Source organism: Bos taurus, chromosome 3 (assembly GCF_002263795.3).
Source record: "Bos taurus isolate L1 Dominette 01449 registration number 42190680 breed Hereford chromosome 3, ARS-UCD2.0, whole genome shotgun sequence".
NCBI lineage: Eukaryota > Metazoa > Chordata > Mammalia > Artiodactyla > Bovidae > Bos > Bos taurus.
Genome location: NC_037330.1, coordinates 18,861,548 through 18,878,269, shown reverse-complemented (window position 1 = coordinate 18,878,269; position 16,722 = coordinate 18,861,548). Strand labels below are relative to the sequence as shown.

The following is a 16,722-nucleotide window of genomic DNA, read 5'->3' as shown; positions in this document are numbered from 1 at the left end:
TTGAACATCTTTACTATCATTATTCTGAATTCTTTTTCAGGTAGTTTGCCTATTTCTTCTTCATTTATTTGGACTTCTGTGTTTCTACTTTTTCCTTCATTTGTATAGTATTTCTGTGCCTTTTCACTATTTGTGTGTGTGTGTGTTTGAGGTCTCCTTTTCCCAGGCTTCAAGGCTGAATTCTCCTTCCTTTTGGTTTCTGCCTTTCTAAGGCTGGCCGAGTGGTTTGTGTAAGCTTTGTACAGGGTGAGATTTCTGCTGAGTTTTTTGTTTGTTTTTCCTCTGATGGCCAAGGCTGAGTGAGGTGGTAATCCTGTCTACTGATGATTGGGCTTATATTTTTGTTTTGTTTGTTGTTTAGATGAGGCATCCTGCACAGGGTGCTACTGGTGGTTGCGTGATGCTGGGTCTTGTATTCAAGTGGTTTCCTTTGTGTGAGTTCTCACCATTTGATACTCCCTAGGGTTAGTTCTCTGGGAGTCTAGGGTATTGGAGTCAATGCTCCCATTCTAAAGGCTCAGGGTTTGATCTCTGGTCAGGAATGAAGATTCCACAAGTGGTTTGTTATGGCATTAAGTAAGATTAAAACAAATACCCCAAAACAAGAAAGCAAAGATGCTGCTAAGTCACTTCAGTCGTGTCCGACTCTGTGTGACCCCATAGACGGCAGCCTACCAGGCTCCCCCGTCCCTGGGATTCACCAGGCAACAACACTGGAGTGGGCTGTCATTTCCTTCTCCAATGCGTGAAAGTGAAAGGTGAAAGTGAAGTCGCTCAGTCGTGTCCGACTGTTCACGACCCCATGGACGGCAGCCTACCAGGCTCCTCCGTCCATGGGATTTTCCAGGCAAGAGTACTGGAGTGGGGTGCCATCGCTTTCTCCAAAGCAAAGATGAACCCCAGACAAATGGCAGTTACAAAATTAGGCAAATAATAATTAAAATAATGGAGTATACATATATACCCAAAAGCAAAGTCAAAATAGTCCATAAAAATAGAGTACAGTAGACTGACCCGGAGAACAAATGAAATAAAAAATTGTATTTACCTGTTAAGAACAAAACTAACTAAAGCACAAACTGGAAAATAAAACTAAAGCAAGGTGCCAAGTAGGGAATAAAGCAATGAAAACAAAACTAACAAATATGTTGAGAGGAAAGGAAAGAAAGAAAAAATAAGAAAGAATAGACATGCAAAGTTAAACAGAGGTAGATGAAGAAGATTTATATACATTAAAGATTAACTGCAAGGGGAAAAGAATAGTAGGAAAGGCAAACAAAGGAATAAACATAGAAAAAATATAATAGGTTTAAAAAAGTTAAAATTATAAAAGAGAGAGAAAAAAAAGGAAAACTCCACAGAACTGCAAAAGCCCAACATAGAGACAGAGGTTTATAACAACAATAAAAAGTGTGACTGAATACACACATATACATATATACCCATCGGTTCAGTTCAGTCACTCAGTCGTGTCTGACTCTTTGCGACCCCATGAATCACAGCACGCCAGGCCTCCATGTCCATCACCAACTCCCGGAGTTCACTCAAACTCATGTCCATCGAGTCGGTGATGCCATCCAGCCATCTCATCCTCTTTTGTCCCCTTCTCCTCCTGCCCCTAATCCCTCCCAGCATCAGGGTCTTTTCCAATGAGTCAACTCTTCGCATGAGGTGGCCAAAGTATTGGAGTTTCAGCTTCAGCATCAGTCCTTCCAATGAACATCCAGGACCAATCTCCTTTAGGATGGACTGGTTGGACCTCCTTGCAGTCCAAGGGACTTTCTCAAGAGTCTTCTCCAACACCACAGTTCAAAAGCATCAATTCTTCGGTGCTCAGCCTTCTTCACAGTCCAACTCTCACATCCATACACGACCACTGGAAAAACCATAGCCTTGAGTAGACGGACCTTTGTTGGCAAAGTAATGTCTCTGCTTTTGAATATGCTATCTAGGTTGGTCATAACTTTCCTTCCAAGGAGTAAGCGTCTTTTAATTTCATGGCTGCAATCACCATCTGCCCTGATTTTGGAGCCCCCAAAAATAAAGTCTGATACTCTTTCCACTGTTTCCCCATCTATTTCCCATGAAGTGATGGGACCAGATGCCATGATCTTAGTTTTCTGAATGTTGAGTTTTAAGCCAACTTTCTCACTCTCCTCTTTCACTTTCATCAAGAGGCTTTTTAGTTCCTCTTCACTTTCTGCCATAAGGGTGGTGTCATCTGTATATCTGAGGTTATTGATATTTTTCCTGGCAATCTTGATTCCAGCTTGTGCTTCTTCCAGCCCAGCATTTATACACCCATAAGCAAAATAAAAACAGTCCAACAAAAATAAAGTCAGTAGATTGACCCAATGAACAAAGAAAACCAAAAATTATATCTACCAGTTAAGAACAAAACTATTGCATATATATTCTTTCTTTCCTTTCTTTCCCTTCCTCTCAACATATTTGTTAGTTTTATTTTCATTGCTTTATTTCCCATTTGGCACCTTGCTTTAGTTTTGTTTTCCAGTTTGTGTTTTAGTTAGTTTTGTTCTTAATTGGTAGATATAATTTTTGGTTTCCTTTATTCACTGGGTGAATTTGTTAGTTTTGTTTTCACCAGATGGTCAATACTGAAATCAGACTGATTATATTATTTGCAGCCAAAGATGGAGAAGCTCTATATAGCCAGCAAAAACAAGACTGGGAACTGACTGTGGCTCAGATTATGAACTCCTTATTGCCAAATTCAGACTTAAATTGAAGAAAGTAGGGAAGACCACTAGACCATTCAGGTATGACCTAAATCAAATCCCTTAACGATTATACAGTGGAAGTGACAGATTCAAGGGATTAGATCTGCAAGTGTCTGATGAACTATGGACGGAGGTTCGTGACATTATACAGAAGACAGGGATCAAGACCATTCCCAAGAAAAAGAAATGCAAAAAAGAAAAATGGCTGCCTGAGGAGGCCTTACAAATAGCTGTGAAAAGAAGAGAAGCAAAAAGGAAAGGAGAAAAGGAAAGATATACCCATTTGAGTGCAGAGTTCCAAAGAATAGCAAGGAGAGACAAGAAAGTCTTCCTCAGTGATCAGTGCAAAGAACTAGAGGAAAACAATAGAATGGGAAAGACTAGAGATCTCTTCAAGAAAATTAGAGATACCAAAGGAACATTTCATGCAAAGATGGGCTCAATAAAGGACAGAAATGGTATGGATCTAACAGAAGCAGAAGATATCAAGAAGAGGTGGTAAGAATACACAGAAGAATTATACAAAAAAGATCTTTATGACCCAGATAATCACAATGGTGTGATCACTCAACTAGGGCCAGACATCCTGGAATGAGATGTCAAGTAGGCCTTAGGAAGCATCACTATGAACAAAGCTAGTGGAGGTGATGGAATTCCAGTTGAGCTTTTTGAAATCCTAAAAGATGATGCTGTGAAAGTACTGCACTCAATATGTCAGCAAATTTGGACAACTCAGCAGTGGCCACAGGACTGGAAAAGGTCAGTTTTCATTCTAATCCCAAAGAAAGGCAATGCCAAAGAATGCTCAAACTACCGCACAATTGCACTCATCTCACATGCTAGTAAAGTAATGCTCAAAACTCTCCATGCCAGGCTTCAACAGTATGTGACCCTGAACTTCCAGATATTCAAGCTAGATTTCAAAAAGGCAGAGGAACCAGAGATCAAATTGCCAACATCCGTTGGATTATCAAAAAAGCAAGAGAGTTCCAGAAAAACATTTACTTGTGCTTTATTGACTATGCCAAAGCCTTTGACTATGTGGATCACCACAAACTATGGAAAATTCTGAAAGAGATGGGAATACCAGACCACCTTACCTGCCTCTTGAGAAATCTGTATGCAGGTCAAGAAGCAACAGTTAGAACTGGACATGGAACTAACAGACTGGTTCCAAATCGGGAAAGGAGTACGTCAAGGCTATTTATTGTCACCCTGCTTATTTAACTTATATGCAGAGTACATCATGAGAAACGCTGGGCTGGATGAAGCACAAGCTGGAATCCAGATTGTTGGGAGAAATATCAACAACCTCAGATATGCAGATGACATCACCCTTATGACATAAAGTGAAGAAGAACTAAAGAGACTAATTGATGAAAATGAAAGAGGAGAGTGAAAAAGTTGGCTCAAAGCTCAATGTTCAGAAAACTAAGATCATGGTATCTGGCCCATTCACTTCATGGCAAACAGATGGGGAAACAGTGGAAACAGTGAGACTTAATTTTTGGGTTTCAAAATCACTGCAGATGGTGATTGCAGCCATGAAATTAAAAGATGCTTACTCCTTGGAAGAAAAGTTATGACCAACCTAGACAGCATATTAAAAAGCAGAGACATTACTTTGACAACAAAAGTCAATCTAGTCAATCCTATGGTTTTTCCAGTAGTCATGTATGGATGTGAGAGTTGGACTATAAAGAAAGCTGAGCACCGAAGAATTGATGCTTTTCAACTGTGGTATTAGAAAAGACTACTGAGAGTCCCTTGGACTGCAAGGAGATCCAACCAGTCCATCCTAAAGGAAATCAGTCCTGAATATTCATTGGAAGGACTGATGTTGAAGCTGAAACTCCAATACTTTGGCTATGTGATGCGAAGAGCTGACTCATTTGAAAAGACCCTGATACTGGAAAGATTGAAAGCAGGAGGCGAAGAGGATGACAGAGAATGATATAGTTGGATGGCATCACCGACTCAATGGACATGAGTTTGAGTAAACTCTGGGAGTTGGTGATGGACAGTGAGGCCTGGCATGCTGCAGTCCATGGGGTCACAAAGAGCTGGACAAGACTGAGTGACTGAACTGAACTGAACTGCAAGGGGAAAAGAACAGTAAGAAAAGGAAACAAAGGAATATATGTAGAAAGATAGTAATTGGTTTAAAAAATGAAAAATTGAAATTAAAAAAAAAGAGAAAAGAAAAAAAAAAAAAAGGAAAACTCCCCAGAACTGCAAAAGCCCAACATAGAAGCAGAGGTTTAAAACAACAATAAAAAATGTGACTGAGGAAAAAAAAAAGCTCAGAAGCTTAATTAGATTTCATAATGCCAATAAAATTGACAACTACAAGAAGGAGAAAAAAAAATCCAAAAGTATCTACAGAACAAGTCAAAACATAAGAATAATAAATGTTTTTCTTGAGTCACTGGTGTCAGAGTTCTTTCCCGCTCTGGGAGTCACAGTGCACCTCACCTTCCTAGGATGCCCTCCAACACTGTGCTGATCTCTGGATCTGCTGTGGGGGCAGCTCAGATTCTAATCTGGTCCCACTCCTGTGCGTTCTTGCCTCCAATGTCCACAGCTATCAGAGCTAGTACGTTTTCTTTTGTGGGAGCTCTCAGTGGCCTTTTATATATTTCATAGACACAGAGTCTGCCTAGTTGATTCTGTAGATTTAATCTACAGCTTGTACATCTGGTGGGAAGGTTTTGGGTCTTCTTCTGTAGCCACACTGCCTCTGGGTTTCAACTGTGGTTTTATTTCCACCTCTACATGTGGGTCGTCCACTGGGGTTTGCTCCTGAGGCTGCCCTGGAAGACTTGGGTGTGCCCACGTGAGGGCCAGGTGTGGAGATGGTGCAGCTGCTTGGGTCACAGGGGTTCTGGCAGCACCAGGTACTCAGGGGAGTTGGTGGCTAGGGCAGCAGGAAATATAGTGCTCTAGAAGGGTATGGCAACCAGTATTGGCCAATACACTCCAGTATTCTTGGTTGGAGAATCCCCCTGACATAGAAGCCTGGCAGGCCATAGTTCACAGGAGTGCAGAGTTGGACAGGACCGAAGCAGCCCTGTGCGCATAGATGCAAGACTTTTTTTTTGTCTGTGGCAGCTCTGCCCCAGTGAGAGTTGAGCATGAAGGTGGCACAGCTGCTTGGCTTGTGGGGACCCTGGCAGCACCAAGTGTGCAGGGACATGAACTGCCTCCACCATAGGAGTTATGGCACTCTCAGAGTCTTTTTTTGAGTCTCTTGGAGATGGTGATCAGAAGGCCTCTTTGGCCAGTCTTTCTCTGTAGCTCCACCCATTCAGGCACTTAGAGTGCTTGCTCCCTTGCCTGGGGCCCTTCTCTGTTGTTCCGCGTGTCAGGCACACAGAGGGGCCCCCTTGGCTGGGGTCCTACTCTGTAGTTTGGCACACCAGTCACTTAAAGGAGCACCCTGGGTGGGGTCCTACTCTGTAGTTCAGTGCATCAGGTGTTTGATGGGCCAGCCTCTCTATTGTTCAGCTGCCAACACTGGCATATGGGGACAGAGAGGCTATGGTGGAGGCTCCACCTGCTACGTGTGACTCAGCAGTATCGCCTGGCTTCCATGGCCGCCCGGTTTTCCTCCACAGGTATTTCCCACCACAGTCTCCTTCCTCACCTCCCCTTGATCCGTCTCTCCACAGTCAACAGCAGCCCTCGCCCTGGGATTGCTCCACAACCCCTAAACTCCAGCTCCCAGCCTCTGCGCCTTCCAGGGGACCTGCATCCCTGTCTGGGGCATGTATAGCTGTGGCAAGGACTGTCTGATTCTCATTCCATTTAGGCTGCCACAAAGCAGCTGTCTTACTCTCAGCCTTAAATGTTTCTCCTCCGACTCAGACAATTGCCCCAGTGTGGGGATTGGACCCCTGCCTCAGTTCCGCCACCCGCCGAGGGCAGGTCCGGTCCTGCTAACATTCCTGTTTTTCCCCCTAGTTCCTTTATCCTACCAAGTTTTGCATGGTTCTATATATTCTTTTCTGCTGATCAAGTACTTCCATCTGCTCTCAGCTGGTGTTCTGCATGCACTTCTGTGTCTGAAGGTGTATTCCTGATGTATCCGTGAGAGAGATGTTCTCCATGTCCACCTGCTTCTCTGCCATCTTGTTCTCTCCTCAATGACATTTTTTTGTAGAAAAAGAAAAATCCACCTAAAGTTTACGTGAATCTCAAGGGACTCCAAAGAGCCAAAACAATCTTGAAAAAGAAGGAAAAAGTTGTAAATCTCACACTTCTTGATTACAAAACATTACAAAACTACAATAATCAAGATAATGTGGTACTGGCTAAAGACAGACTATGTAGATCAATGGAATAGAATAGAAAGCCTAGAAATAAACCCTCACATATATGGTCAAATGATTTTCTACAAGTGACCAAAACAACTCAATGTGGAAACGACAGTCTCTTAAAAAAATGGTGCTGGGAAAACTGGATATCCACAAGTAGAAGAATGAAGTTGGACTCTTGCCTTAAACCATATATAAGAAAAATAATGTGAAAAGGACTGAAGACCTATATGAAAGACCTAAAACTATAAAACTCCTAGAAGAAAACATTGGGGAAAAGCTTCATGATGTTGGTTCAGTAATGATTTCTTGGATATGACACCAAAGACAGAGACAACAAAATTTAAAAAAAAGGGGAATACATCAAACTTAAAAAATTCTGTGCAAATGGGAATGTGCATGTGTGCTAAGTCACTTCAGTTGTGTCCAACTCTTTGCAAGCCTATGGACTGCAGCCTGCCAGGCTCCTCTGTCCATGGGATTCTCTAGGTGTGAATACTGGAGTTGCCATGCCCTCCTCCAGGGATTCTTCCCAATCCAGGGATCAAACCCATGTCTTTTATGTCGCCTGCATTGGTAGACAGGTTCTTTACCACTAGTGCCACCTGGGAAATACAAGGTTAAGTGTAGATGAAATAATAAGATTTGTAATCACTGAGATAATTTGATAATTAGAAGAAACTAACTTGATGTTTAGTTAAATCCAATTATGTTTTTAATTAGTGCTTTAGTATTTAAAATAATTTATATTGTATTATTTATGTGTGGATTTGTTAATATGTCTATAGTTGTAGACTTTCAGGTGGTCCAGTGGTTAAGAATCTACCTGCCAATGCAAAGGACATGGGTTCGATAACTGGTCTGGGGAGATTCCACATGCCCCTAGGGCAGCTAAGCTCATAAGCCACAATTTACTGAAGCCTGTGTGTCCCAGAGCCCATGCTCTGCAACAAGAGAAGCCATTGCAATGACAGGCCTGCATATGGCAACTAAAGAGTAGCCCCCTGCTTGCTGCAACAAGAAAAAGCCCTCGTGCAGCAACCAAGACAAAAAATAAATAAAATTTAAAAAAATGCCTGTAGTTGTGTTAGTTGATGACACTGAATTTAATTGGGGTGACAGTAATAGCAGTTAAGGAACCACTTTCCCAATCTCTTTTAATGCTAATGAGATTAAATGGGTGTGTTGTGCAGTACATACAAGAAGTCTTTTTGAAAGAGAGAAGACAACTCTATCCTTATTCCTCAATCCTGCTGTGCAGGACATGTGATGACAGGTTTTATTGCCACTCTGAACTGTGAAAAGATGAGCTGGAAAGAGCCTGCATCTCTGGAGCTGCCATACTAGATTTCTTTCACATAAGTTTCTATCTTGTTAAAGTTATTTTTATTTTGAAGTTACTATTATTGGCAGTTGGGGAGGATGAAGTTAAAGCATCTGGCCTCCAACTTTTTGGTGTGTGTGTGTGTGTGTGTGTGTGTGTGTGTGTGTGTGTGTCTTGTGGGGAGCAAAGAGAAATGCTCCCAGGGGGCAAGTGACTCTGACTAATTTTTTCTCACTGGGCCTGCAGGTAATTAGACCAGGAGTTGGCAAAGTATGTCTCATTGGCCAGCTACTTGTTTTAAAAATAAAATTTTATTGGAACACAGCTTTATCCATTTATTTATGTATTGTCTGTGGTTGCTTTTGTGCTATGCTGGCAGAGTTGAGTAGTTGCAGAGACTGTATGGCCCATAAAGCATAAAAGATTTGTAGAAAAAGTTATGCTGACCCCTGAAATAAACTGATGATACATGATAGGGGGGAAGAGTCTTTTTCTATAGGATGCCCTGAGTAGGACATACCTAGATAAGTATTACTTAAAGTGAATAAACCCATTATCTATGAAGCATGGCTCCCTGATGACTGCCACAGAAGCCATCCAACAGAAGCCATCCAACTCTCTGGAATATAATATGGAGATGTTTTGTTACCTACATGCTTCCTACTGTGTGAAATAATAACCCTCAGAACCTTGTTTGGAGCTCTTCTCTACTAACCTCTGTTTTTAAACTCTGTTCTGCCCTATTGGTCTCCTTCTCTATGCTTATGCCAATATCCATAATATTTGATTAACTGTAGAGGTATAGCTGCATAATTGAAGAATTAGATAAGATCATGCTGAGCTTTGTTTTTAATGGATACCAAAATTTTCTTGCTGCCCTTTTATTTCTTTGTGTAATGTTATATAAAACTTATGTTTTGTTATGTAGAGGTATTTAGTGCTTCACTCAGATTCCTTTCAATCCTTTTTTCCCTTTGCTTTTTGGATACTTTTCTTAGAGCCTGCTCTACTGAAAGACTGTGAGCGAGAAGTACTTGGGAATTTATGGTCCCAGGGTAGTTCTTTTCTTATGACGAATGTGTGAGAGAATATGAAGACTCCAGCTCCCTTGCCTGAGGTAGGGACAATCCCGAGGTACACATTTCACTCTGGAATTCTTTGCATGTTCAGGATGAAGCTACCCTTTGCAGGACTGAGAGCCTAACCTTGGGTGACTTCCTTCCCTGTCCTTCTCCCATGCCCTAGCTAGTTTCCTCTCCGAGTAGGTTCTTTCTTGCACAGAAATCCTTTTCTCAGGGTCTGCTGCTGGGGAATCCAACTAAGAAGTAAAGAATACCCATGAATTTACCTTTTAAAATTGATGTTGAGATTTGCAGTCATGACAGCTCCGCCAGTACACGAACCAAGAGCAATATCTATCATTGTTGCCATGGCACCTCCATGAAGCAATCTAGGTACAACAGGAGGAAATGAGAAAGGTATTCAGAAGTTTTGAGAACAGCCTCTTCAGAGACAAAAATTATCCAAGCATCCCATATAATTTATTTCTGAAAGTTCCACTTATTTAATAGTTCACATGCAAGGTACTAAATATCAAATTATATTCATGTTCTTCTCACCTTTGTTTTGTTCATAGCATAATACTGTAGTATTTGTAACAAAGCTAGAACCTAATAATAATCAGGTCACAAGTAAGCAAAAAGCTGAAATGCAATTTAGGAAATTTATGTTTTTATCAAACTATATAAATCATTGTTTAAAAATTTAGGAAATGCAGACAAACAGAAGAAAAAGAAACTAAAGATTATAAGGCCATCTGCTGCTGTTGCTAGGTCAGAGAAGGGAACTCACCTATACTGTTGGGGGGAATGCAAGTTGGTACAACCACTAGGGAGAACAGTATGGAGGATCCTTAGAAAACTAAAAATAGAGTTACCATATGATCCAGCAATCCCACTTCTGGGCATACATCTAGATGAAAGTGTGCTAAGTCGCTCAGTCGTGTCCGACTCTTTGTGACTCCATGGACTGTAGCCCACCAGGCTCCTCTATCCATGGGATTCTCCAGACAAGAATACTAGAGTGGGGTGTCATGCCCTCCTCCAGGGGATCTTCCTGACCCAGGGATCAAGCCCACATCTCCTGCATTGCAGGTGGATTCTTTACTGCTGAGCCACCTTCAGGGAAGGCTATAAGGCCATCTAGTGACAAACCATTATTAACATGTTAATGATACTCTCTAAAATTATATGCTTGCACTACGTCCTATGCTTTTGTCATTCAATAATTTGCATCTCTCTCTCTCTATATATATATATATCCATGTCAGTAAATATATATCTATATTACCACTTGAATGCCTTTATTGTAGTCCATTGATACAAGGCGATACTCTTCTTAGATCCACATTTCTAGGCTATCATTCTTACCCAGGTACTCCTTGCAGATAAGGACCTCCTTGAAACAAGCAAACTGTCCTTTTCTCATCATTATTCTTGAATATCACATATTCAAAGCCCAGGCCATCCTCAAAGCCTCTGGTGAAGAGCTGGGCCTTCTTCCACAAGCTTTGGGTCTGCAGGGCAATCAGATGGATGCGCACATGAGAAACAGGTATGAGAAAAACACCATGTCAGAGACAAATATCTGTTCCCTGTGAGAATCACAGGTCAATAGATGATTGATTAAAATGCCAGCCAGGTGCAAAATCGAAGGGGATGGGAGAGTTCCAAAGAAAGAGAATATAGGATATTTGTTCCTGTGGAATTGGTCTAAGTGGGGACACAGTAAAAAATAAATGAAATCAAAACAAAGTACTAACACATGGCAATCAGGAAATACAGTACATAAATGTGAAGGGAATATGGAATAATATAATAAAGTATAGACAGAAATCCTTCTTCAAATAAGTGCAATTAAAATGGGATTTGAAGAGAGTGAGGAATGTAATAGTAGAGGAATTTTCCTTGCAGACATGAGTTTAACCTGAGCAGAAGATAGATATCATACTGAATCAGAAACTGAGCCAGTTCAACCCAATATTCAATGTGATTATGATGCTTGAGTCTGAAACTCAGGGTCAGAACCATTATGGTTCATGAAATCAAGTTAGTGGGTTGTAAGACTTTAAAAAGAAACTTAAAAAAAATCCTCATGCTTCACATATATCCTGGATAAGTACTAGTGTACTCATTTAGATATGTTTTCTCAGTTATACAACTGTGCACAAGTTGTGTGTTCTGAGTTGTGAGTCAAAATGTAGGTAACTTCAAAATAAAGACTAAAAACTACTGCTCTGAGGGAAGGGCATATTTTTTCTTTCATATACATTTTAAGATTTAATTCCCAAAACTCTCAGCTTTCTTTTACAGCTCATCATGATTTGCTATGTATAATGCTGTTTCCTTTATTGCTATAAGATTTACATTTACAAACTTGGAAAAGGATATGAGATGAGACGATCTGGGAGAAGTGGGGAGGACAAGAAAGGATGCCTGTTATTTATGCCTTGAGCATTTGGTGGCAGACATCCTGTCTTTTGGACTCCATGTGCTCAACAACTGGCACATAGGCACACACTATGTTCATTCTAGCAGTTGTTGAGAAATTGAATGATTTGAAGAGCCAAAGAAACTTAAAATTGAGAATCAGTCTCATGGCACAGTAGAAAGAGTCTTGTCCTGAGAGTCGGAAAATTTTTTGTGACTTAGCTTTAGCCTAGAATTTGCTCCTTTCTCCATATTTTCTCCATACAGCGAGTAGATAAATCCAAATGACCCCTAACGTTTGTCCCAACTCTGACATTCTGGGACTTCAGGATAAGATAAGCATCAAGTCTTTCTAATTTTTTACTTAGGATTTCAGAACTTCTGGTCTAGATTACTAAACATTGAGGTTACCTTATAAAAATGAGGGAAAAAAGATGGTGGGAAAGTCTGTTAGAAATGCAGGCTCTTGGGCTCTACTCCTGACCTACTTGTTAAACCTACAGTTTAACAAGATTCCCAGCTGCTTCATATTCATGTTAAAATCTGAGAAGAACTGGTCTTTTAATACATGAGATAACACTGAAGGTAGCAGAGGAGTAACACGATCAAATTTGCATTCAGAATCTCTGCCAGCCGGATGAAAGGAGGCCGATAAGAAAGATGAGTGAGGGGCTTCCCTGGTGGCTCACTGGTAAAAGAATCCACCTGCCAATGCAGGGCACACAGGTTTGATCCCTGCTGGGGAAGACCCCACATGCCAAGGAGCAACTAAGCCCGTGTGCCACAATTATTGAGCCTGTGATCTAGAGCCCAGGAACCACAACTACCGAGCCCACACTCTGCAACTAGTGAACCCTGTGGGCCATAGAGCCCGTGCTCTGCAACAAGAGAAGCCTGCATACTGCAACAGAGTAGCCCCTGCTTGCTGCAACTAGAGAAAAACCCACACCTCAACTAGAGAAAAGCACACACAGCAACGAAGACCCAGCATAACCAAAACTGAATAAATAAATAAAAATTTAAAAAAAAAGAGAGCCTATTAAAAAAAAAAAGATGAGTGAGAAGATCACTGAAACACTATCAAATCACAACCACCAAACTTTTCGGAGTCGAGGGGTGATTTCTTCCAGCTATGTGAGGGCCTGTGCAAATACGTGGTGGCAGATGGCTGGATTCATCCAGGGCTGGGGTTATCCTGCACAAGTACGCTAAAGAAGTTCAGATAAAAGAGGGCTATGGAGATAGTGAGAAAGTAGAGGACTCAATGAGATGACTCAATGAGTCTTAATGAAGCCAAACAATTTTTTCTGTGGGGCCTTTGCACAAGTAAGCTGGTAGGAAAAAGGTTGTAGTCAAAAAAAGGATGTCTAGTCCAGGTTGAATCGCCAGTCCAGGTTCGATGCAGAATACAGGAAGCTTGGGGATGGTGCACTGGGATGGTCCAGAGGGATGGTATGGGGAGGAAGGCGGGAGGGGGGTTCAGGATGGGGAACACATGTACACCCGTGATGGATGCAATAAATTTATTAAAAAAAAAAAAAAAAAGGATGTCTAAATGTGTGAATTTGGAGGTTGTGCATTTTCTGAAGACGAAAAGGCTCAAGATGTCTACAGGAGCATGTTGCTGGGGCTGTGCAAAAGAAAGTTTATGAGGAGGTAAATAAACCAAGTAGCCATTATCTGGATGCTGGGTTGCCGAGAAGGAACTGTAAGGAACTGTAAGGAACTGGGTAGAGAGGAAGAGTTAACCAGGTGCTGAAATGCTCAACATATGAGGGAGAGGTTGGTAGATGACAGAGGAAGTTGAGGGTGATAAAGTCAGAAGGTATAAACCTCAAAAGGAATGGGGTTTTCTAAGAAGCAGAGGAAGTAATGATTTGAAAGCAAGTGTGGGTAGAAGAGAGGACCTCAAACTCCTCCCTAGTCTAAGAGGGTCAAGTTTCAGGCAAGAGAGGGTAGTTAGGTTGGATGAAAGGATGAGCAGAAACATGTGGGTGGGAACTGAACCCTGGAAACCACTGATATTTACAGAGTGGATAGAAGGAGAAAGGGAAAATTGCTCAGAGAAGTTTGTGAAAGCCAACAGACAAAACATTTCAAGGAGAATGAAATTAATAGCTAGATCGAGCACAGTAAGGACTGAAAAATGTCCATCAAATTTGACAATTAGGTTGCTAGTGGCTTAAGTGAAGAAATTTCAGTAGAGCTATTAGCATAGAAGCCAAACTGTACTGGTTAAGTATATTCAATTAATTGTGTGAGGTGTTCAATAGTTAGAATGGAATTAGTACTACAAACTGCTAAATTTCCCCCTTATTTGTAAAATGGTTAATTCTCATTTCTCTCTATACTGGTAGTTCTATAAAGAAACTTATAAATAACCATTTTTTTTGGTAAAGGTGGTTTTATTTTTGTTTCATTCCTTCAGCAAATACTGAAGTACTCAGCAAATGCCATGAGGAAACTGAGGCAAGGAAAGGTAAAATTACTTGCCCAAAGCAACACAGCTTTAAATTGTGGAAGCAAAATTTGAACGCACTCACTAAATTTCAACCATTAGATGAGGAAGTTATCTTTTGGATGGCCTCTAAAGCCATGTGACTGAATGAGATTACCAACAGAGTATAGTGAAGCAAGGAGTACTAAGGTTGGAGACATGGGGCATCCTAACACCAAGTTTGAGGACAAGGAGGAACCGGCAAAAGAAACTAAAAGTCAAGAGGCAGTGAAGTAGAAGAATGTGGTGTCTTGGAAGCCACGTTCAAGGAGAAAGGAGTCGTCAGCTGTGCCAAAAGCTAAGTGAGGTCACTGGTTAGCAACATGAAGGTCATCGGTGACAGTAGTTCTGATGGAGTGGTGTGAGTGACAGTCTGCCTGGAGAGGGTTTAAGAGAGACTAGGAAGAAAGAAACTGAGATGTGGCATGTCTGTACGCTGATGAGAAAGATGTAGCAGAGAAGGGATGTCCTTAAGTAGGCCAAAGGGGTATAGTGCACACATCGACAGCTTGACCTCTCCTTAGCGTATGGTTACTTCATTCACCACAGGACAAAGCAGAACATCAGGCACAGATACAGGGAGGAAGCAGGGGTTGTTTGGAAATTCTCTTCTGATTGCTTTGATTTTCTATGAAACAGGAGACAAGAGCAGCTAAGAGTAAGGCTTGAGAAAAAGAAGGTAGGAGACAGTCATCCAGGAGAGCAGGTGAGTGAGGAGACAAGGGAAAAAATGAAATACGATGGCCAGGCAACATTAAGGGCCTACTTGGGGTCCTTAGACAAACAAGCATCATGGGAAGTCCCTGGCCCAGTGGTTTGGGCTCTCTGTTCCCACCGCAGATGGCATGGGTTCTAATCCTGGCTGGGAAACTAAGATATAGGAAATTGCACAGCATGGCCAAAAGAAAAAAGAAAACAACCCCAAAACATCACAATCCCCAAATGCCTCCCTAAAGATATGTTTACATGATTAAAAGGTAATGAGTAAAATGAGAAATATCTGTAAAAACTTCATGAAGTCAGGAACCCTATCTGTGCACTCAGGCTTATTTCAGGAATATGCTTTGTAGAGCACAGATCCTCAACAGATAGTTGCTGAATGAACATACAAAGGGTGTTGCAAGTAGGAAACCAAAAAGGCTGACTCTAAAAATAAAGAATGTATACATTTTAGGCATTTTATATACACACACACACACACACACACACACACACACACACATCCAGTATGCTACTGGAGATCAGTGGAGAAATAACTCCAGAAAGAAAGAACAGATGGAGCCAAAGCAAAAACCACACCCAGTCGTGGATGTGACTTGTGATGGAAGTAGAGTCCAATGCTGTAAATAGCAATATTGCATAGGAACCTGGAATGTTAGGTCCATCAATCAAGGCAAATTGGAAGTGGTCAAACAGGAGATGGCAAGAGTGAACATCGACATTTTAGGAATCAGCAAACTAAAATGGACTGGAATGGGTGACTTTAACTCAGATGACCATTACATCTACTACTGAGGGCAAGAATCCCTTAGAAGAAATGGAGTAGCCATCATGGTCAACAAAAGAGTCCAACATGCAGTACTTGGATGCAATCTCAAAAATGACAGAATGATCTCTGTTCATTTCCAAGGCAAACCATTCGATATCACAGTAATCCAAGTCTATGCCCCAACCAGTAATATTGAAGAAGCTGAAGCTGAACAGTTCTATGAAGAGCTACAAAACCTTCTAGAACTAACACCCAAAAAAGATGTCCTTTTTATTATAGGGGACTGGAATGCAAAAGTAGAAAGAAAAGAAACACCTGGAGTAACAGGCAAATTTGGCCTTGGAGTACAGAATGAAGCAGGGCAAAGGCTAATAGAGTTTTGCCAAGAGAACACACTGGTCATAGCAAACACCTTCTTCCAGTAACACAAGAGAAGACTCTACACATGGACATCACCAGATGGTCAATACTGAAATCAGACTGATTATATTCTTTGTAGCCAAAGATGAAGAAGCTCTATACAGTCAGCAAAAACAAGACCAGGAACTGACTGTGGCTCAGATTATGAGCTCCTTATTGCCAAATTTGGAGAAGGCAATGGCACCCCACTCCAGTACTCTTGCCTGGAAAATCCCATGGACAGAGGAGCCTGGTAGGCTGCAGTCCATGGGGTCGCTGGGAGTCGGACACGACTGAGTGACTTCACTTTCACTTTTTACTTTCATGCATTGGAGAAGGAAATGGCAACCCACTCTAGTGTTCTTGCCTGGAGAATCCCAGGGATGGGGGAGCCTGGTGGGCTGCCGTCTATGGGGTCGCACAGAGTTGGACACGACTGAAGCGACTTAGCAGCAGCAGCAGCATCAT

At 41.5% G+C, this 16,722-nt stretch overlaps 1 protein-coding gene across 1 annotated transcript in view; it reads right to left on the bottom strand.

The window, feature by feature from the left end:
• The window catches only part of THEM4 (thioesterase superfamily member 4), a 49,315-nt gene that overhangs the window by 15,228 nt on the left and 17,365 nt on the right, over positions 1 to 16,722 (bottom strand). Inside the window, 3 exon segments of the mRNA NM_001080368.2 lie at positions 9,730 to 9,831; positions 10,811 to 10,935; positions 10,937 to 10,956. Of these exon segments, the coding sequence (NP_001073837.1) occupies positions 9,730 to 9,831; positions 10,811 to 10,935; positions 10,937 to 10,956 (247 nt within the window).